This window comes from Carcharhinus amblyrhynchos, unplaced genomic scaffold (assembly GCF_965287045.1).
Source record: "Carcharhinus amblyrhynchos unplaced genomic scaffold, sCarAmb.v2.hapA chromosome_107, whole genome shotgun sequence".
In the NCBI taxonomy this organism is placed as follows: Eukaryota; Metazoa; Chordata; class Chondrichthyes; order Carcharhiniformes; family Carcharhinidae; genus Carcharhinus; species Carcharhinus amblyrhynchos.
Genome location: NW_027649847.1, coordinates 73,028 through 95,986, shown reverse-complemented (window position 1 = coordinate 95,986; position 22,959 = coordinate 73,028). Strand labels below are relative to the sequence as shown.

Sequence of the window (22,959 nt, the reverse complement as noted above, 5' to 3'; positions counted from 1 at the left end):
CGCAGTGATTTGCTTTCATCCAAGTTTTACCTGGATCCTATCCAGGGATGGGGGAGAGGTTTTTTTCATTCATTTGTGGGACATGGGTGCCGTCTGCTGGCCAGTGTTTATTGCCCATCCCTAATTACCCTTGAGAAAGTGGTGGTGACAACTGAGTTGAGGGCATTTGAGTCTCAATCAACAAAACTGTTGTGTATCTGGAGTCACATGTAGGCCAGACTAGATAAGGACGGCAGATTTCCTTCCCTAAAGGACATCAGTGAACCAGATGGGTTTTTCCAACAACCGTCAGTAGATTCTTAATTCCAAATTTTTTTAATTGAATTCAAATTCCACCATCTGCCGTGGCAAGATTCGAACCCAGGTCTCCAGAACATTAGCTGAGTTTCTGGATTAATAGTCTAGCTATAATACCACTGGGCCATCGCTTCCCCAGTGACTGGAAGGTCCTCCCCGAAGTGGGATAAATAATGCAGTCTTCGAGGGAACTCGTTAAAAGGGTGGTACATTTGGTATCATCGGGGAAATCTCATCACACATCGAGGATGGACAATGACAGGAGGTAGTGAGAGGCAGGAATGTTGCGAGGTGAAGAAGGACTGAAGGAAGACATGTGAGGTTGGAGTTGTTAGTTGGACTTGCAAAAGGCACATAGAAAATGTTTAACTGAGATGTCTTCTTAGAACCAGAGGGCACAACCTCAGGCTAAAGGGACGATCCTTTAAAACAGAGATGAGGTGAATTTCTTCAGCCAGAGAGTAGTGAATCTGTGGAAATCTTTGCCGCAGAGGAGGCCGGGTCATTGAGTGTCTTTAAGACAGAGATAGATAGGTTCTTGATTAATGAGGGGATCAGGGGTTATGGGGAAAAGGCAGGAGAATGGGGATGAGAAAAATATCAGCCATGATTGAATGGTGGAGCAGACTCGATGGGCCGAGTGGCCTAATTCTGCTCCTACGGTCTTACCTAGAGGAGGTGGATGAGCGCAGAGCTAATTGAAGAGTGAAGAGGGTTGGAGAGAGCACAGCAATGTTCAGTCACACATACAACTTGGAGGTAACCATGCACACATTATCTTCTGAAAATACAGTCATCTTGGCTGCTGATGCTTTGAAGTCTGGCTTGCAAAGTAACCGAGGCAAATTCAGAATGCCAGTAAGCATTTAACACATTGCAGAAAAACCCAAGCACAATAACAGCTGCCATTTATATAGCCTCTTGGTGAAACATCCCATGTCACTTCACATAAGCATTGGCCAGCAAAACTTGACACCCAGCCACATAAGGAGATGTTCGGACACTTGACCAAGATCTTAAGCAGATATGTAGGTTTTAAGGAGAGATGTAAAGGAGGAAAGCGAGTTGGGCCTTGGACAACTGCACCAATGGAAGAGCAAAGGGAAGCATAAAAGAACCTGGCACTGCCAGCCTGGCACATTGGCAATGCCCACCGGGCACTATGACACTGAGGGGCCTGCATGTGGTGGGGCAGGAGGGGCCCCACTGCTGTTTTGCAGGTGATTGGGGGGGGGGGGGGGGGCATGATCAGTCGGGGTGGCAAGGGGGCGGTGGGGGTGATATTTCCGAACTGTATAGGGCTCACAATCGGCCGCTGGCCCCCATGATAGTGGGTGGACGCTGAGGCTAGCTGCAACAGCAGAGGCCTGACAGATCTCACTCTCTCTCTGTCAGGCCTCTGCTGTTGCAGTTGCGCATGTGCAGACACAAAGGTCTGCACATGCACAATAGCTCCTCAAGCTGGCTGCCGAATTAAGCCCCGCCCACTGTCTCGAGTTGCTACGAACAGTCCAGCCCATTTTGTCACGCACTAAGTGCCTAAGACTGGGAGTAAAGACTCACCCAAAAAACAGACCTGAAACTCTCCCATTTTCATGCTAGGCGGACACTTAGAATTTTTCTCATAAAATCACCGCCCCAGGAGTACAGGGGTGGGATCGAAAGCTTAGCTGGAGGCTGAATAGGATGTTGAGGTTGCAAACAGTGTGCTTGAGCCTTAGAGAATGGCGGGTGGAGGGTGGGGAGGAGAGGAATGGAACTGATGGCTCGGGAATGGAGTTTGTAATGGGGGATTGAAGATAGTGGCCAGAATATTCCTGCCAATAATCTTCCCAGTGTTTACTTGGAGGAAATTTCTGCTCATCCAGGACTGGATGTTGGACAAGTGAACAAATCAGATCCAATGTTGGGCAGGGGAGAGAGTGATGCCATGAATGATTGGTGGATTCGCCATGCTAAATTGTCTCTTAGTGTCCAAAGATATGTAGGTTAGGTGGATTGGCCATGCTAAATTGTCCCTTAGTGTCGAAAGATATATAGGTTAGGTGGATTGGCCATGCTAAATTGCCTCTTAGTGTTGGGGGGACTAGCTCGGGTAAATGTTGTTTCTGGCAATAAGGTTATTTGAATGTCATTCTTCGATAATGGTTTTCTTGGTTGTTTGCTTGAGGGTCATAGGTGCAGATACAAAATGAATCCATTTCTGTCTGAATCCTTAAATCAATCACCATATCCAGCTGGCTTCATTTGGCAAGTAATAAAATAGAAGCATTATTGACTGGTTTTCACATTCATATTACCATCCTCAAATGACTATAAATCTCCTGATTTTGAAAAAAATCTGGCTCTGTATTTCTTGCGCTCTGGAAGTTGACTGCTGTATATTCTAATCATAGAATCAGACAGTGCAGAAGGAGGCCATTTGGCCCAACACATCTACACCGACCATAATCCCACCCAGGCCCTATCCCCATAACCCCATACATTTACCCTAGCTAGTCCCCTGACACTAAGGGGCAATTTAGCATGGCCAATCCACCTAACCTGCACATCTTTGGACACTAAGGGGCAATTTAGCATGGCCAATCCACCTAACCGGCACATCTTTGGGCACTAAGGGGCAATTTAGCATGGCCAATCCACCTAACCCTCACATCTTTGGACTGTGGGAGGAAACCGGAGCACCCGGAGGAAACCCACGCAGACACAGGGAAAATGTGTAAACTCCACACAGACAGTGACCCAAGCCGGGAATCAAACCCTGGCACTGTGAGGCAGCAGTACTAACCACTGTGCCACCGTGCTGCACCCAAATTGATCAGACCTCAGTCTGAGTGCTGAGCACAGCTTTGATCTCCATATTAATTAAAGGATATATAGGTACTGGAGATACTGTAGAAAAGATTGATAAGGATCGTGTGAAGGATGTGTGGTCAGGTGAGCTGTATAGGGTTTTGTGTTGTGGCGAGCCCCTTTTAGGGGCAAGGAGGGGGATCATGTGACCCGATTGACCAATCGGGCGCGAATCCTAGAACTGAGTCCAAGCTTTCCCAGTCAGTGTGAGACTGGAATCGAAGTAGTCAGCCACACCTATCTTGCACTCTGTACATAGTTTACTCGTTATAATAGTTTGTTTAGTGACTAAACGTGAAAGTTGCCAATCCTTTGAGGTATCGCATCTTGCTTCATTGTTGGAGTGAGGTCTCGTGGGGCAGTGTCTTCGCCTCTGAGCCAGAAGCTCTGGGTTCAAGTCCCACTCCAGAACTTGAAGGTGCGTTCATAACGTGAAAATCTTTCCAAATATAATGACGACAGCTTGTGAGAGTGGGAAAGTCTCCTGGTCCACCATACTTGATATGGAATGGCACCTCTTGCACTGTGGTATGTGGGAAGAAGCTTTTTTTTTATCCATTGGTGGGACATGGGCATCGCTGGCTTGGCCAGCATTTATTGCCCATCCCTAGATGCCCGAGAGAAGTTGAGGGTCAACCACATTGCTGTGGCTCTGGAGTCACATGTAGGCCAGACCGGGTAAGAATGGCAGATTTCCTTCCCTAAAGGAACCAGATGGTTTTTTCCCGACAACGGCTTCATCAGTAGATTCTTAATTCCAGATTTTCTTTATTGAATTCAAATTTCACCATCTGCTGTGGTGGGATTCGAACCCGGGTCCCCCGGAACATTCGCTGAGTTTCTGGATTAACAGTCTAGCGATAATACCACCAGGCCTCCCCAAATGACCTGATCCAAGGAAAAGCTAGCTGTGGAAGCACAAAGTTTTCCGGGAATTCCTGCTGGCGGGATGTACCGGTCCTACCGACAGCGATCCCCAGCAACAGAGGGTGTGAACAGCAGGAAAACCTGTGGCATGATTGGTGGATCCTGCTAAATTGTGGGCCACTGTGGAACGCTGGGGAATCCCACCCATACTTTATCTCTCTCATGTGTCTCGAGAAGCAGGGATGGCTCTGATTCATCTTTGGAGACGGTGAGAATGGACTGAGATAGGGTCCATGATGAATTGGACTCCATTTTGTTTGCCAAGACTTTTCTTCGGGCCATTCTTATGCCCTCCTGCCCTTTTGGTCACTCTTCCTTTAGACTGTACTCTGCATCTCTGTGGTCTGAATGAGTAAATGCGCCACGGTGCCCATAATTTAAATGAAACTCACCTCTGCCTAGCCCTTCCATTCAACCAGTTCAGATTGTTCATCAATCTTAGTCACATGAGAGTCATCAGAATCAGGGACATTTTGGTATGAGTGTTGTGCAAAGTTAGATGCAGAATGGATCTCCTTCTCCTCTGCCTCAATCCTAGAAAATGAATTTGGGGGGAATTTGCAACCCAGATCCTTATCGGTTCATATCCCGTGATCGTTTGGCACAGGCTTCCTCCGAGCAAATTGGTTCAAGATGGTGCACCAAGGCTAGGGATAAAACGGCAACAGAGAGAAGGAAGCTTTGCTTGTTCATACCGAGCTTGCTCGATACTGTTTCCTTTGCCTCCCCTTTTGACAACACCGATTCCCCTGGCCTTTCTGAGCTGTGTCAGCAAAACCTATCAACGTGAACGTCTTGTGTCGCAATCCCTCACACCCCACACTGTCGTGATTGCGTAACCATCTTAAAAAAAAGGAACAAAAGCCAGCCGTTGACCCAGAACCTGAGGGACACAGCGATATAAAAGTCATAGAATTCCGACACTGCAGGAGGAGGCCATTCAGCCCTTCGAGCCTGTTCCGCCATCCATCACCATCATGGCTGATCATCCAACTCAATCGACTAATCCTGCTTTCTCCCCATAACCTTTAACCCCATTCACCCCAAGTGCTGTATCCGGCCACCTCTTAGAATCATAGAATCCCTACAGCGCAGAAGGAAGCCACTCGGCCCATCGAGTCTGCACCGGCCACAATCCACCCAGGCCCTATCCCTGTAACCTTACATACTTACTCCGCTAATCCCTTGACACTAGGTCCAATTTTAGCACGGCCAATCAACCTAACCCGCACATCTTTGGACTGTGGCAGGAAACCGGAGCACCCGGAGGAAACACACGCAGACACAGGGAGAATGTGCAAACTCCACACAGACAGTGACCCGAAGCCGGAACTCAGGACAGTGAACCCAGGTCCCTGGCACTGTGAGGCAGCAGCACTAACCACTGTGCCACCCCTAAGGTTCTATAAGCTGCTTTGAAAGTGATTATAAAGCAGTTATAATTTCCTGAGTTCACTTTTTTGGAGCAGCTGCCATATAGGTATAAGCCAGATTATTCAGAGAGTCAGAGAACTGTTTTTTTTATTCATTAGTGGGACATGGGTATCACTGGCTGGCCAGCATTAATTGCCCATCCCTAGTTGCCCAAGGGCAGTTGAGAGTCACCCACATTGCTGTGGCTCTGAAGTCACATGTAGGCCAGACCGGGTAAGGACGGCAGATTTCCTTCCCTAAAGGACGTAGTGAACCAGATGGGCTTTTCCGACAATGGTTTCATGGTCATCAGTAAATTCTTAATTCCAGATATTTTTTATTGAATTCAAATTCCACTATCTGCCGTGGCGGGATTCGAACCCGCGTCCCCAGAGCATTAGTTAAATTTCTGGATGAATAGTTTAGTTATAATACCACTAGGCCACCGCCTCCCACAGTACAGAAGGAGGCCACTCTGCCCATCAAGGCCCTGTCAGTTCTCCACGTGGAGCAATTCAGCCTGCCCCACTCCCCCGCTCTATCCCTGACACCTTGTTAGCCCCAGCGATGCTGGAGACTTGTGCAAAGCCATGGATGATCCACTGGACGAAGTCTCACAACACCAGGTTAAAGTCCAACTGGTTTATTTGTAGCAAACGCCAGTAGCTTTTTTTTGTCGTTGGCTACAAATAAACCTGTTGGACTTTAACCTGGTGTTGTGAGGCTTCTTAGTGTGTTTACCCCAGTCCAACGCCGGCACCCCAACATCGTGATCATTGGAATCAGGAATAAGATTTGCCATCCAGGATGTTGAAGACAAGCAGTCCAGGGTCGCCCTGATTGAAGCAGTGGTCAGGACAGCCATTTGTTTGCCTGAACTGTATTGCGACAACATTATTTGGCAACAGATCCCCGGGTTATGTGGACCAGAAGGATTTATTTCAGCAGGGCGAAATATGTATTAACAGTATGAGGAACATGTTTTCGATTCCTCTTTGCAAAATAAAGTTGTGAATGTGATGGATTTTGATTTGGAAGATGCAAAATTTGATAAACTCCACCAAAGGGCCACAATCCGGGCAATTATTCATTTCCCCTCACTGACCAGCGCGGCAATGGTTATTCGAGTTTTCCCTGGCAAATTCACCGAATCCAGCACAGATTTTCCAATGTGTGGCTCGTCATGTTGCAACCTTAGAGAACCTTCATGAGGCCGCACTTGGAATATAGTGTTCGATTCTGGTCACCACACTACCAGAAGGATGTGGAAGCTTTGGAGAGGGCACAGAAAAGATTTACCAGGATGTTGCCTGGTATGGAGGGCATTAGCTTTGAGGAGAGGTTGGAGAAACTTGGTTTGTTCTCACTGGAATGTCGGAGGTTGAGGGGCGACCTGATAGAAGTCTACAAGATTATGAGGGGCATGGACAGAGTGGATAGTCAGAAGCTTTTTCCCAGGGTGGAAGAGTCAATTACTAGGGGGCACAGGTTTAAGGGGTGAGGGGCAAGGTTTAAAGGAGATGAATGAGGCAGATTTTTTACACAGAGGGTGGTGGGTGCCTGGAACCCACTGCAGTTGTGGAAGCGGATACGATAGTGAGTTTTAAGGGGCATCTTGACAAATACATGAATAGGATGGGAATCGAGGGATATGGTCCCCGGAAGGGTAGGGGGTTTTAGTTCAGTTGGGCAGCATGGTCGGTGCAAGAGGGCTGAAGGGCCTGTTCCTGTGCTGTAATTTTCTTTGTTCTTTGACTTGTTTCTGTTCCTTCACACACATTCCCCTGGCTAACTGAGAGTGGGGCGAATGTTCTCTCAGAGCACCAAGCTCTCCACACTGTGATTCTAGATGCTCCAGCCTCGATCTATCCATTCACAAGGTAGACCACTTTCTGGGAGTCAAGCAAAGATGAATGGTTCCAGAATTGATTGTTGGGCTTACAGGAGGAAATGGCATTCTGACATTTGGTATATTTAGACAGTGGAATGTACAGACTGGGGAAAGAAGCCCTGGGCAGTCCCTGTGTGTAGGAAAAATCTGACCTCTCCAAACACTCAATGAAAGTTTTTGCCAGGCAACTGGATTGAATTTGCTGGTGAAATCTCATAAAAGCAATTATATCAGTTAAAATATGATTCTTATCAGTAAAGCTAGTTTCTTTCTTCACATTGTTTGATTTGATTTGATTTATTATTGCCACAAGTATTGGGATACAGTGAAAAGTATTGTTTCTTGTGCACTATACAGACAAAGCATACTGTTCATAGAGTACATAGGGGAGAAAGAAAGGAGAGGGTGCAGAATGTAATGTTACAGTCATAGCTAGGGTGTAGAGAAAGATCAACTTAATATTTGATTTGATTTATTATTGTTACATGTATTGGGATACAGTGAAAAGCATTGTTTCTTGCATGCTATACAGGCAAAGCATACTGTTCATAGGGAAGGAAAGGACAGAGTGCAGAATGTAGTGTTACAGTCACAGATAGGATGTAGAGAAAGATCAATTTTATGCAACGTAGGTCCATTCAAAATTCTGATGGCAGCAGGGAAGAAGCTGTTCTTGAGTCGGTTGGTACGTGACCTCAGACTTGTAGAATATGGCAGAGTTAAAGAAATCTACACTATTCAGAATCTTAGACAGAAATGCTTTGGTTTTATTCCATCGTAAGACCTATATGTTCATCCGACATCCTGTTTGTTTAAGTAAAAGCTCACAAGTCGAGGAGAGTAAGGCTTGTACAAGCCTTGTATCAAGCTGAATTGAGGTGGTTTTAGAGGTGCCCACACGAAGGAAGAATGAGGAGTCCATCAGCAATGAAGAGCTTTCCGCTCACCGAGTTCAGTGGCTGTCATTCGGACGATGTCCCTTGGCAGCGATAGGCAGCTGGTCACTAACCCACAGCAGCCGCCTCCTGGCACACATCAGAAGAAGCAGCCGGGAGCAATGTTGGCTGCAGAGCTGAACTAGGACAGGGTACCCATGGTACCCAGGTGGCACCATCCGAGTCGGCCAGACAAAGTCACCCAGCCAGCAAATTTGCCCGTCAGAGAGGCCCTGAAGGATTCTCCATTGCGCCTTGTTCCAGTAGGGACCTGAGTTAGCAGCAGTGCGTGTGAAACAGCTTGGAGATTTTCCAGCATTTTCTGTTAGAGCTCTGCCGAAGGGTCATCCAGACTCGAACCATTGGCTCTATTCTCTCTCCGCAGACACTGACAGATCTGCTGAGATTTCCCGGCGTTTTCTGTTTCTGTTCCTGAAGGGGAAGTTGGATAAGTACGTGAGGGAGAAAGGAGTTTCAGGAAATGCTGGTCGGGCAGGCTGGTGGGGGGTAATCCCTTGTACAGAACATAATCATGGCACGAATATGTTGGGCTGAATGGCCAGTTTCTGTGCTGTACATTGTATGGATCTCCATGTGTAATGCATGAAATACACTCTTGCATTAATAAACGCAAAAGCTCAACATTCAAAAATGAAGCCATTGTTTATGAAAATAGCTCCCCTCAAAAGCACAATCTTTACCCTCTCCATAAAAAGGAGAATCGCCAGCAAACTTTAGCTCAGTTTGCTGATATTATTTCGTTTATTATTGTCACATGTATTGGGATACAGTGAAAAGTATTGTTTCTTGCGCACTATACAGACAAAGCATACCGTTCATAGAGTACATAGGGGAGAAGGAAAGGAGAGAGTGCAGAATATAGTGTTACAGTCATAGCTAGGGTGTAGAGAAAGATCAACTTAATATTTGATTTGATTTATTATTGTCACATGTATTGGGACACAGTGAAAAGTATTGTTTCTTGTGCGTTGTACAGACAAAGCATACCATTCATAGAGAAGGAAAGGAGAGAGTGCAGAATATAGTGTTACAGTCACAGCTGGGCTGTAAAGAAAGATTAGCTTAATATTTGATTTGATTTATTATTGTCACATGTATTGGGATACAGTGAAAAGTATTGTTTCTTGCGTGCTATACAGACAAAGCATACCGTTTATAGAGAAGGAAAGGAGAGGGTGCAGAATGTAGTGTTACAGTCATAGCTAGGGTGTAGAGAAAGATCAACTTAATGCAAGGAAGGTGCATTCAAAAGTCTAACAGCAGCAGGGAAGGAGCTGTTCTTGAGTCGGTTGGTACGTGACCTCAGATTTTTGTATCTTTTTCCTGATGGAAGAAGGTGGAAGAGAGAATGTCCGGGGTGCGTGGGGTCCTTAATTATACTGGTTGCTTTTCCGAGGCAGTGGGAAGTGTAGACAGAGTCAATGGATGGGAGGTTGGTTTGTGTGATGGATTGGGCTACATTCACGACCTTTTGTAGTTCCTTGCGGTCTCGGGCAGAGCAGGAGCCCATACCAAGCTGCGATACAACCAGAAAGAATGCTTTCTATGGGGCATCTATAGAAGTATCAAAATTCAGCCCTTTTCTGGGTGGAAAGAGGCATTTTAGGGTTTTGAGGGAGAAATTGGTGCATATCTTTTGTACCAGCTGCCATACAATGGGGGCTTTCAATTCTCCTCATCTTCTTGAATGGAGTTTATTGTAGCTCCTCTTCAGTAAGTAAGACTGATTCGACACTGATTCAATAGTAAGTCTCATTAGACGGTGAGTGCCATGTTGCTTGCTTTAGGACACGAATGTTCAGCTGGCTCACTTTGGTCCCACAGGAAGGCACAGACTCAGAGGCTGGAATTCTCTCGTCCCACCCGCCACTGGAATTTTAGCGGGCAGGTTGCGGACAATGAAACCCCGTTGACAGGCTTTTAGACAAGCGCGGCTGGAGAATCCTGCCCAGAAATACCATCCTAAAATGCCTTCTTTACTTCCAACCGCAGAAAGGAGCGGCACAGAAGGGGGCCATTTGGCCCATCACGTGTGTCCTGGCCCTTTGAAAGAGGCTGCCCCACTTTCTCCCCACAGCTTTCTAATTTGTCCCCTTCTTCCTGTATTTATCCAACACCCCCTTTGAAAAGTTACGATCAAATCTGCTTCCACTGCCCTTTCAGACGGTATGTTTCAGATTCTATCGCTACATCATTCTCCGTCTTCGCTATCCCCTTTCCCTGGCCACCTCGACTTAATATTACCTAGGATTCTCAGTGCCATCACCAGTAGAGACTCCAGATCTCTCCTGCTGTTGTGCCAGCCTATTTCACAAACACAGGAGAAACCGAGACAACCACAGTACCTTAGCCTGTGCCACGGTAAAGGGATTCGAAAAAACATTGATCATGTCGCAGCCCAGCAAGGTTCTGCACGAGGTATAAACTGGATATAATTCAGTCATCACTAACATCAGTGATGGTGAGTAATGCATCACAGCCTGTGCTGGATGCCCACTACTCCAGTGTTAGCAAGTGAGAGAATTACACCTTCTCCACCGTATCCGCCTGCTGAGGTGTTTCCTCTCAAGGATGACAGGATTAATTGATTATAAGATGAATTCGCAGAGGATTATAAAACAAAATACACAAACAATTTGATGCTGATACGTCAAAACGATGCTGAACATTATGTGGAGAAGGGTTTTATTTCTGTCTCGCTTTCTCTCTCTCTCGGTCTCTCTCTCGTTCTGTCTGTCGCTCTGCCTTTTCTCCTCCTCCCCCTCTCACCCTTCCCCCCGCCGTCCCCATCCGCCCGCTCTCTCTGCCCTCTCTCTCTGCTTCTTGCCTCTCTCTCTGCCGCTCATCTCTCTCTGCCGCTCATCTCTCTCCATCTCACTCCCTCTCTCGATCTCTCACTCCCTCCACCTCTCTCCCTCTACATACTCCTCTCTGCCTCACTTCTCTCTCCTTCTCGCTGTCTCTCTCCTTCCCTCTGTCTCTCTCCTTCTCTCTGTCTCTCTCCTTCTCGCTGTCTCTCTCCTTCTCGCTGTCTCCCTCCTTCTCTCTGCCTCTCTCCATCTGTCTCTCTCCTTCCATCTGTCTCTCTCCTTCTCGCTGTCTCTCTCCTTCTCGCTGTCTCTCTCCTTCTCGCTGTCTCTCTCCTTCTCTCTGTCTCTCTCCTTCTCGCTGTCTCTCTCCTTCTCGCTGTCGCTCTCATAAGAACATAAAGAACGTAAGGAATAGGAGCAGGAGTAGGCCATCTAGCCCTTCGAGCCTGCCCCGCCATTCAATAAGATCATGGCTGATCTGAAGTGGATTAGTTCCACTTTCCCACTCTCTCCCCATAACCCTTAATTCCCTTGTCTGTCAAAAACCTATCTACCCGTGACTTAAATATATTTAGCGAGGTAGCCTCCACCACTTCAACGGGCAGAGAATTCCAGAGATTCACCACCCTTTGAGTGAAGAAGTTCCTCCTCAACTCCGTTCGAAACTGTGCCCCCCCCCTTATCTTGAGGCTGTGCCCTCTAGTCCTGCTGTCCTTTCTGAGCGGGAAGAATCTCTCTACCTCTACGCTATCCATCCCTTTCATTATCTTATACGTCTCAATAAGATCCCCCCTCATCCTTCTAAACTCCAACGAGTACAGACCCAGTCTATTTAGTCTCTCTTCATAGTCTAACCCCCTCATCTCCGGTATCAGCCTAGTAAACCTCCTCTGCACTCCCCCAAGGCCAAAATATCCTTGCGCAAGTGCGGCGACCAAAACTGCACACAGTACTCCAGCTGCGGCCTCACCAGTGCCTTGTACAGTTGCAGCAAGACCTCCCTGCTTTTATATTCTATCCCCCTCGCTTTAAAGGCCAACATTCCATTCGCCTTCCTGACCACCTGCTGCACCTGCAAGCTGGGTTTTTGCGACTCATGCACAAGGACCCCCAGGTCCCTCTGCACCGTAGCATGCTGCAGCTTTTCGTCCTTTATATAGTAATCCCTCCTACTATTATTTCTGCCAAAGTGGATAACCTCACATTTGCTAACATTGCACTCCATTGTACTCCTCTCCTTCTTGCTATCTCTCTCCTCTCTGTCACTATCCTTCTCTCTGTCTCTCTCCTTCTCTCTGTCTCTTTCTTTCTCTCTGTCTCTCTCTCCTTTTCCCTGTCTCTCTCCCTCTCTCTGCCACTCATCTCTATCAGAGACGTCATAGAGTCATAGAGGTTTACAGCGGGGAAACAGGCCCTTCAGCCCAACTTGTCCATGCTGCCCTCTTTTTTTAAACTCCAAAGCTAGTCCCAGTTGCCCGCATTTGGCCCTCTTTACCCATCTTACCCATGTAACTACCTAAATGCTTTTTAAAAGACAAAATTGTACCCACCTCTACTACTACCTCTGGCAGCTTGTTCCAGACACTCACCATCCTCTGTGGTATCTTTCTTTCCACCTCTCTCCCGCTCTCTTTGCCTCTCATCCTCTCCCTACCTCTTGCCTCTCTCCCTTTCTCTTTGCCTCTCCCTCTCTCTGCCTCTTGCTCTCACCTCTCTCTCCCCTCTCCCTCCTTATACCTCTCATCTCTATCCCTCTCTCCACCTCTCTCCCCCTCTCACACTCTCCCTGCCTCTTGTCTCCCTCCCTTCCTCTTTGCCTCTCCCTCTCTCTGCCTCTCACCCTCACCTCTCTTCCTCCTTACGCCTCTCATCTCTATCCCTCTCTCCCCTTCTCTCTGCCTCTCATACTCTCCCTGCTCTTGTCTCCCTCCCTCTCTCCCTACATTTCCCTCTCCCTCTCTCTGCCTCTTTCCGAGGTGCCTTTCTTTCCCCCCGCAATAATCCAACCAATGTCACCAGGAACAGTGAGCCGAAGATTTGATTACCACCCCATGGGCAGACCTGGTCATTTTCAGGTGTCTAAACCGCTGAATGAGATTGATGGTGAGTGCGGGAGTTGAAACGAGAAAAGGAGATGAAGAGAATCCGAATGTTAGGATGAAGCTTGAATTTCAGAAGATTTTAGTGTGGCAGGGAGGAAAGAGCAATACTGAGCCCAAAAAGAGAAAATGCTGGAAAATGCTGTGAGGAGAGAAAAGAGCTGACGTTTTGAGTCCAGGTGACCCTTTTGTCAAAGCTAAAGAGAGTGGGAGATATTTATACAGGAGGGTGAGGGAATGGAAGATGAGTCATAGCCACGGAAACAAGGGGAAAGGCTGCTAATGGCAGCCCATAGAGAGAGAAGGTGTGAATGGGCAGAGAAGCTGCAATCGGAGGGTAAACTGTGATACATGGAGATGTGGGGGGAGAGGGGACGGGGATGGGAGAGAGGTAACATTCCAAAATTTTTATTTTTTTCCCCTTTTCTCAATTTTCCCTCTCTCCCTTGTCTTGTTCTGAGCAGACAGTGAGTGAATAACTATTGAGTCTGTCAAAGAATTTACTAATTACGTTTGAAGATTTTTTTTGTGCTGTGGCACCTTATCAAATGCCTTCTGAAAATCTAGGTACAGTACATCCATCGCTTCCCTTTATCAGAGAATTCCAGCCAAACCTCCATTCATTGCAGTGGGACTGGAAAATCCCAGCCACGGGCGGTAGACAGAGGGGAACCGGTGGATGTGGTGTTTCTCGATTTTCAAAAAGCCTTTGATAAGGTGCCGCACAAAAGGTTGCTTCAGAAGGTTAGGGGGCATGGAGTTGGGGGGTAAGGTGTTAGCGTGGATTGAGGATTGGTTGTCTAATAGGAGGCAGAGAGTTGGTATCAATGGGTGCTATTCTGATTGGCAGTTGGTAACTAGTGGAGTGCCCCAGGGATCGGTGCTGGGGCCTCAGCTATTTACCATTTATATAGATGATCTGGAGGAGGGGGCTGAGTGTAGGGTGACGAAATTTGCTGATGACACGAAGATGAGTGGAAAGGCAAATTGTGCGGAGGTTGTGGAAAATCTGCAGAGGGATCTAGATTGGCTGGGCGAGTGGGCGAGAACCTGGCAGATGGAGTACACTGTTAGCAAGTGTGAGGTTATCCACTTTGGCAGGAATAATAGTAGGAGGGATTACTATTTAAAGGGCGAAAAGCTGCAGCATGCTACGGTGCAGAGGGACCTGGGGGTCCTTGTGCATGAGTCGCAAAAACCCAGTCTGCAGGTGCAGCAGGTGGTCAAGAAGGCGAATGGGATGCTGGCCTTCACAGCGAGGGGGATTGAATATAAAAGTAGGGAGGTCTTGCTGCAACTGTACAGGGCACTGGTGAGGTCGCAGCTGGAGTACTGTGTGCAGTTTTGGTCGCCACACTTGCGCAAGGATATTTTGGCCTTGGAGGGAGTGCAGAGGAGGTTCACTAGGCTGATACCGGAGATGAAGGGATTGGACTATGAAGAGAGACTAAATAGACTGGGTCTGTACTTGTTAGAGTTTAGAAGGATGAGGGGGGATCTTATAGAGACGTATAAGATAATGAAGGGGATGGATAGGATAGAGGTAGAGAGATTCTCCCCGCTCAGAAAGGACAGCAGGACTAGAGGGCACAGCCTCAAGATAAGGGGGGGGACAGTTTAGATCGGAGTTGAGGAGGAACTTCTTCACTCAAAGGGTGCTGAATCTCTGGAATTCTCTGCCCGTTGAAGTGGTGGAGGCTACCTCGCTAAATATATTTAAGACACGGTTAGATAGGTTTTTGGTAGGCAAGGGAATTAAGGGTTATGGGAAGAAAGTGGGAAAGTGGAACTGATCCACTTCAGATCAGCCATGATCTTATTGAATGGCGGGGCAGGCTCGAAGGGCTAGATGGTCTACTCCTGCTCCTATTTCTTATGTTCTTATGAGGTCAGAGAATTCCAGCCAAATCTCCATTCATTGTGGCGGGACTGGAAAATCCCAACTGCGGGATTGGCAAGGTGGCAATAATTTATAAAGTTGGCAATAACTTGTTTCTGTGGCTATGACTCATCTTTCATTCCCTCCCCTTGCAATATAAATATCTCCCACTCTCTTTCGCTTTGACAAAAGGTCATCCAGACTCAAAATGTCAGCTCTTTTCTCTCCTCACAGAGACCTGCTGAGATTTTCCAGCATTTTCTCCCTCGGTTTCGGATTCCAGCATCCGCAATAATTTGCTTTTATCCGACGATGCTGAACATTAGTTCAGCGGAATTCCTTGTCATAATTCCTTCCAGCCTCATTCTTCTGTGCAGAAAATACAAATTGATATCAATCTGCCCCCCACCCCGGAATCAGATTTAAATAGCAACTCACCTGGCATGTGTACCATCCGACAGTTACAGTTTTCGACCAGGTAACGGGTTTCGCAATCGATTCGACAAGCAGTGATACTGTATGTGTCAAAGAAGTCAGAGTCCATTGGAGTAGATTTACAGTCCCCCCAGGGCGGAGGTAAGTATATTAGCTGAGGACAAGAAGAACATTCAGTTGGAGGTTAGCTGCGAAGGCATTTCTGTAAAACCTATTTTTAAAAAAATCATGAGACCCTGATGGAAATACCTTCAGATTTCCGGACTCAATACACAATTTGGCAGGAGTTTGATAAATAGCCAATGATTTTGTACACCAGTCTGACTTGTGCAAAGGCATTTGTGCATTGTGCAAGGCACGGTGACACTGTAGTTAGCACTGCTGCCTTACAGCACCAGGGTTCGATTCCTGGCTCGGGTCACTGTCTGTGTGGAGTTTGCACATTCTCCTCGTGTCTGTGTGGGTTTCCCCTGGGTGCTCAGATTTCCTCCCACATTCTGAAGATGGTTAGGTGCATTGGCTGTGCTAAATTCTCTCTCAGCGGCATCTGGCAACTAGGGGTTTTTCACAGTAACTTCATGACAGTGTTAATGTAAGCCTACTTGTGACACTAATAAATAAACTTTGCTTTTGGGTGCTTAATGGTGGGGAAACAGACAAAGTTAAAGTAAAGTTTATTTATTAGTCACAAGTAGGCTTACATTAATACTGCAATGAAGTTACGGTGAAAATCCCCTCGTTGCCACACTCCTGTTTGGGTACACTGAGGGAGAATTTAGCACGGCCAATGCACCCTAACCTGCATATCTTTGGAGTGTGGGAGGAAACCGGAGCACCTGGAGGAAACCCACGCAGACACGGAGAGAACGTGCAGACTCCACACAGACAGTGACCCAAGCTGGGAATCGAACCCGGGTCCCTGGCGCTGTGAGGCAGCAGTGCTATCCACTGTGCCAAAGTGCAACAGGCTGTAACAAGATAATGTGCCAATTGAAGACATTTTATTTTTAAACCAAGCGGTTTACTTTGTTAACGTGCCTTCCTGCGGGGCTTTTCATCTGTTTTGAGTTATCTCATCTCAAGCGTGCCAGGAGGGGTGCTGTTGTACATCTCACTAACTCCCATCAAAGAATAAAAACTCATCACTATTAGCGAGAACAGAGAATCTGGCACTCAGCCAAATCTCCATTCATTGCAGCGGGACTGGAGAATCCCAGTCACAGGCAAGGTCAAAGAATTCCAGACAAATCTCCCTTCATTGCAGCAGGCCTAGAGAATCCCAGCCATGGGCAAGGTCAGAGAATTCCTGTCAAATCTCCATTCACTGCAGCAGGACTGGAAAATCCCAACCGCGGGTGAGGTCAGAGAATTTCAGCAAAATCTCCATTCATTGCAGCGGGACGGGGAATCCCAGCTGTGGGCGAGGTCAGAGAATTCCAGCCAAATCTCAATTCATTGTGACAGGACATGAAGATCCCAGCCACAGGCAAGGTCAGAGAATTCCAGCCAAATCTCCATTCATTGCAGCGGGATTGGAGAACCCCAGCCATGGGCGAGGTCAGAGAATTCCAGCCAAATCTGCATTCGTTGCAGTGGGACTGGAAAATCCCAGCTGTGGGCGAGGTCAGAGAATTCAGCCGAATCTCCATTCATTGCGGCAGGATGGGAGAATACCAGCCACGGGCAAGGTCAGAGAATTCCAGACAAATCTCCACTCATTGCAGTGGGACTGGAGAATCCCAAACACGGGGCGAGGTCACAGAATTCCAGCCCTTCTCCATTTTTTGGGAAAATTCTGCCCAGTATCTGTTGCTATTGTAGAAAGAGAAGTGTGAACCATGCAAGCGTTGGTGTGAGAGAAAGTGCGTCTGGGGAAATAGGTAATGAAAAATAAAAGAATTGGCAGATGAACTGAACAGATATTTTGAATCCGTCTTCCCTATGGAGGATATAAATAACATCCCAGCAACAGCCTTAAATCAGGAAATGGGTGGGAGGGAGGATCTCAGGAAGGTTATAATCAACAGGGAAGTGGTATTGTTGGAATTGCAGGCTCCAAGATCCTGATGGATTTCATCCTCGGATCTTGAAAGGAGTGGCTAGCGAGATATTGATGCATTGGTTTTCATTTTCCATAATTCCCTCGATTCAGGGAAGGTTCCATTCAATTGGAAAATAGCAAATGTGACTCTTTATTCAAAAAGGGAGGGAGGCAGGAAGCAGGAAACCCCAGGCCAGTTAGCGTAGCATCTGTATGGGGAGAATGTTAGAAGCTATTATTCAGGATGTTATAGCAGGGCACTTCGATAAATTCAAGGCAGAGTCAACATGGTTTTGTGAAAGGAAAATCATGCTAAACCAATTTATTGGAGTTCTTTGAAGAAATCTGCAATGAATGGAGGTTTGGCTGGAATTCTCTGAACTCACCTGCGGCTGGGATTTTCCAGTCCCGCCACAATGAATGGAGATTTGGCTGGAATTCTCTAACCTCACCTGCGGCTGGGATTTTTCAGTCCTGCCACGATGAATGGAGATTTGACTGGAATTCTCTGACCCCGCCCGCGGCTGGGATTTTCCAGTCCCGCCACAATGAATGGAGATTTGGCTGGAATTCTCTGACCTCGCCCGCGGCTGGGATTTTTCAGTCCTGCCACGATGAATGGAGATTTGACTGGAATTCTCTGACCCCGCCCGTGGCTGGGATTTTCCAGCCCTGCCACAACGAATGGAGATTTGGCTGGAATTCTCTGACCTCGCCCGCAGCTGGGATTTTCCAGTCCTGCAGCAATGAATGCAGATTTGGCTGGAATTCTCTGATAAAGGGAAGCAATTGCTGTACCGTACCTAGATTTCCAGAAGGCATTTGATAAGGTGCCACAGCGCAAAAAAAATCTTCAAATGCAATTATTAAATTCTTTGAAAGACTCAATACTTATTCTCTCACTATCTGCTCAAAACAAGACAAAAAGCACAAATATTGGAAATCAGAAGAGAGAATGCTGGCCATAGGAACGGGATTAGGCCATCGAACCTGCTCCACCATTCAATCTGTTCCGATCTGGCCGATCGGATACCGCAATGTCTTTTACACCCACTATCCCCGTAACCCTAGATAGCAGCATGTGGAGCAGGAAAACCCGATTCTCATTTTGGGTGGGGTTCCTGGCAAGAACTTTGGAGACTCAGGTCTGAAACATTGGCAGCTATGCAGTGGTATCCAGTAACTTCATTGCTGTGTAAATGCAAGCCTACTTGTGTCATGTGAATGTACCTTTAAGAAAGGATTTTTAATGAAAAATTATGCAACTTACAGCTTCAACGATGTCATGGGGGGTGGAGCTAACTGTGACAGTCAGGTAATAGGGTTTTTTTACCCTTTGGTCTTTCAGTTTTGTGTTTGGGGGAGTGTGTTGGAAGCAGTTTAGCAACAAGTTAAGAAGCAGTCTCCTGTTCTTCTCTTTGGTTCTGAGGCTATTATCAGTTAGCTGAAGGACAGGCTTCGTGCCATCCTGCCTTAAAGAAGCTGTGTTTTGGAAAACAGATTCGACTACAACCTCTTCTGAGTTTTTCCACACTGGGTTTTCAGCAGTCAATCAGGAGGCTGGATTCCTGTAACAAGTGGGCATTAACCTATGCTGTATTGTGTTTATTTGGAGGGTTTTATGTATAGGATGTTGGCTTTGATTGGAACACAGGAGAGATATTTCCTTCAGAGTTATACATTCTCCTGGTTGTTGTGTTTGTTGTTTATAATTGTTAAAAGTTCTTGCTAACAAGTTCAACACAGCAAAGACTAATGCTCACGTGATACTGGAAATTGAGCCCTTTGGTTGAAGTCTGCAGTCCTTTGACTGTTGAAGTCAAAACAACTTCTCAGAACCCCAGGGACAGACTCTCTGGTCAAGCCACCAACTGGAGAATCTTTACTGCAGGAAGGTAAGACCTTTCTTTCAGAAAAGCAGCAGCATTTCCAAAACAACATGGAGAGAGGGAAAACACTTCTTTTTAGCTTGATGTTGTCAAGCGAGCGTAGCTTTAAGATATGTCAACAATATTCTTAATTTGAACTTTGTTTTTGATAATAAGTTCCTCGTGGGAGAGTTGAATTGCACCTGGAGTGAAACCTAGCATCTTAGCTAAATTCAACACAAAACGGTACGGATTAGGCGAGCCTCATGGAACATCTTGAAATATCCGATCTGACTTGTAACACTTGTGACACTAATAAATAAACTTAAACTGTACCAAACACACTTGCTCTGGAGAAAAGGATGTAGCAATGCTTCAGCTACTGGCAATGGTCTGGATTGGGATATATTAATATGGCTCTAAACATTGCCACTGGAGCCTTGACATTAGCTCTTAGTAAAGAGAGTTTGATGTTATTTCCTCATACCCGCTGTTCTTGACAGGAAACAAATGTTTGGAATCCAGGCGGCACTCCAAACCCCAGCTGGTCGATGAATGGTGGCTCATTTTGTCCATGAATTTGAACTTTTATGCCGGCTTCTAATGAGGTTTCCTCTGTGTGGGAGAGAATAGATAGCTGTTAATGCAAAATGAATAAGCCCCTCTCTTGCAGCCAGCAACCACTCAAACTAAACTTAACCCGAGGATCCGGTGCAACCTCTCTTTCTGAGTGAATTCGCAGTCCAATGCAGCTCTTCTGGTGGCCCAGACAATGGAATTCCCTGCCACCCATCTCCTGCATTGCAGGCTGAGACACTGCCAGGAATAGGCAGTAAAGACCCCCTGGCTTCGACTCAAGGCTGGAATTTTACTGGCATGCCCATCCTGATTCTGGGGGCGGGGGGCAAGGCTCGGAGAACGGATTCTCCGTTGGCCTCGGGCGGGATAGTATGAACCTGGGGTGGACGTGCCAGTAAAATTCCACAGTCAGAAGCGGTCAATTCGGTTGGCTGACACAGATCACTGGAGTCCTTCTCCATTCTCTCAGAACTCATTTTCAGGGCTCTGTATGTGACACCCAGTACAAGACATTAGGGGTGGCACAGTGGTTCGCACTGCTGCCTCACAGCTCAAGGGACCTGGGTTCAATTCCCGGCTTGGGTCACTGCCTGTGTGGAGTTTGCATGTTCTCCCCATGTCTGCATGGGTTTCCTCCGGGTGCTCCGGTTTCCTCCCACACTCCAAAGATGTGCAGATTTAGATGCATTGGCCATGCTAAATTGCCCCTTAGTGCCCCGGGATGTGTAGGTTAGAGGGATTAGTGGGGTAAATGTGTGGAATTATGGGGATAGCACCTGGATGGGGTTGTTGTCAGTACAGACTCGATGGGACAAATGGCCTCCTTTTGCACTGTAGGAGTTCGATGATTCTATAAAGACATCATTATACTTCAGCGTATCAGAAAGCAAAAGTACAACACACTTATCTCATTGGTTGCTAGGTAACCAACGATTCTACCCATTTTGCATAGATCTGTAGGTTTCTGCTTCTGAAACCCTACAGTGTGGAAGGAGGCCATGCGAGACTGCACCAACCACAATCCCATCCAGGCCCTATCCCCGTAACCCCATGTATTTATCCTGGAACACTAAGGGGCTATTTAGCACGGCCAACGCACCTAAGCCACACTGTTGGACTGTGGGAGGAAACCGGAGCACCCGGAGGAAACCCATGTGGAGAGAACATGCAAACTCCACACAGGCAGTGACCCAAGCTGGGAATCAAACCCAGGCCCTTGGCACTGTGAGGCAGCAGTACTAATCACTGTGCCACCGTTTAAACCAGAGTTCCGCCATTGCTGATAAGCTTGATCGCGACAATTTACATTTAATAGAATAATATCATGGTCCATTGTATTGAACAGAGTATGATATCATACAAGGAGCATAAAGGATTTCCAAAAGCGCTGAATCTCATTCCATTGGTTCATGGAATAATGTACAATTCATTATGTAACAAAGATATTTCTGTTGTATATCCAATTGTGTAAACAGTTTATTGGATAATATACAATATATTATGCACAGTGCATGTTATAGAGGCATATATTGTGAAGAGTGAAGCTTTAATTATTCGATGCAGAGACTTTGTGACGTGATCTCAGTGGTGAATATATTACCAATGCCTTTCGCAACCACAAGGCATCCCAAAATGTGTTACAGCCAATGAAGAATTATTGAAGTGCTGTCACTGTTGGGCTGTAGGAAAGCAGTTTGTAAGGAACTGTCTTGTCCACGACTGTAAAAAAGGACATGTGATGTTGATACACCCACATTGTGGATCGGGTGGCACAGTGGTTGGCACTGCTATCTCACAGCGCCAGGGACCCGGGTTCGATTCCTGGTTTGGGTCACTGTCTGTGTGGAGTCTGCATGTTCTCCCTGTGTTTGCGTGGGTTTCCTCCGGGTGCTCCGGTTTCTTCCCACAGTTTGAAAGATGTGCTGGTTAGGTGCATTCTCCCTCAGTGTACCTGAACAGGAGTGTGGCGACTAGGGGATTTTCACAGTAACTTCATTGCAGTGTTAATGTAAGCCGACTTGTGATGCTAATAAATAAATATAATCCTTAGGGAGGGAGTTCCAGGATTGTTATTGGACATCAGTCAGTCCGTGTGGTGCAGGTACATCCACAGTGCTGTTAGGGAGGGAGTTTCAGGATTGTTATTGGATATCAGTCAGTCTATGTGGTGTAGGTACACCTACAGTGCCGTTAGGGAGGGAGTTCCAGGATTGTTATTGGACATCAGTCAGTCCGTGTGGTGTAAGTACACCCACAGTGCTGTTAGGGAAGGAATTCCAGGATTGTGATGCAGCAATAGTGAAGGAACGGTGATATATTTTCAAGTCAGGATACAATATTGAATCATTTGTATTGACCAACAGTACATCACAGATACATTTTGGACACTTTACTTCATCATATAGCTGTTGTGTGTCATTTAGATTGGATGTATCTGTGTAGTTTGTGCAATTTATTCCCTCCGCAGAGTAAACATTGTTCAGAGAACACACTGTAGGCCAGGTAACACTGTGGGGTGCCTGTCATTATCATTTACAGCTGGGACACCTGCAGTATAACTGGAACATAATGTTCGGAAATGTAAGACTGAAGTACTCTCCGCATTGTAAAGAGCTGGAGGCTGGTTCCAAGTAGAAATGTGCAGCTTCGAGAAGTCCCTCTCCGCTTTGCTTTGGTGATTGATGCCACTGTTAGCACCACACAACTGAACAACCATGTCCTGCTTTGCTGCCAGGTCTCCGGTGCCAATGGGAATGCAGTGATGCCAGTCAGTTCCCCGGTTGGCACAGCACCAGCTTGAAGACAAGCAACCCTCGATATCAAAGCCTACAGAAATTCCAACACACTCCACCACTCTCCTGAGGTGAGAGCACAAACACTGAACAATCTGCCAGGAAAAGATATTTGATTA

The 22,959-nt window shown here is 46.7% G+C and overlaps 1 protein-coding gene across 1 annotated transcript in view; it reads right to left on the bottom strand.

Annotated features, from left to right (window-relative positions):
- The window catches only part of LOC145338608 (acid-sensing ion channel 1-like), a 112,639-nt gene that overhangs the window by 72,597 nt on the left and 17,083 nt on the right, over window positions 1-22,959 (bottom strand). Inside the window, exons 3-4 of the mRNA XM_080182988.1 lie at window positions 19,957-20,084; window positions 15,564-15,714 (exon numbers count right to left, since the gene is read on the bottom strand). Of these exons, the coding sequence (XP_080039114.1) occupies window positions 15,564-15,714; window positions 19,957-20,084 (279 nt within the window). The remainder of the gene's footprint in view (window positions 1-15,563; window positions 15,715-19,956; window positions 20,085-22,959) is intronic.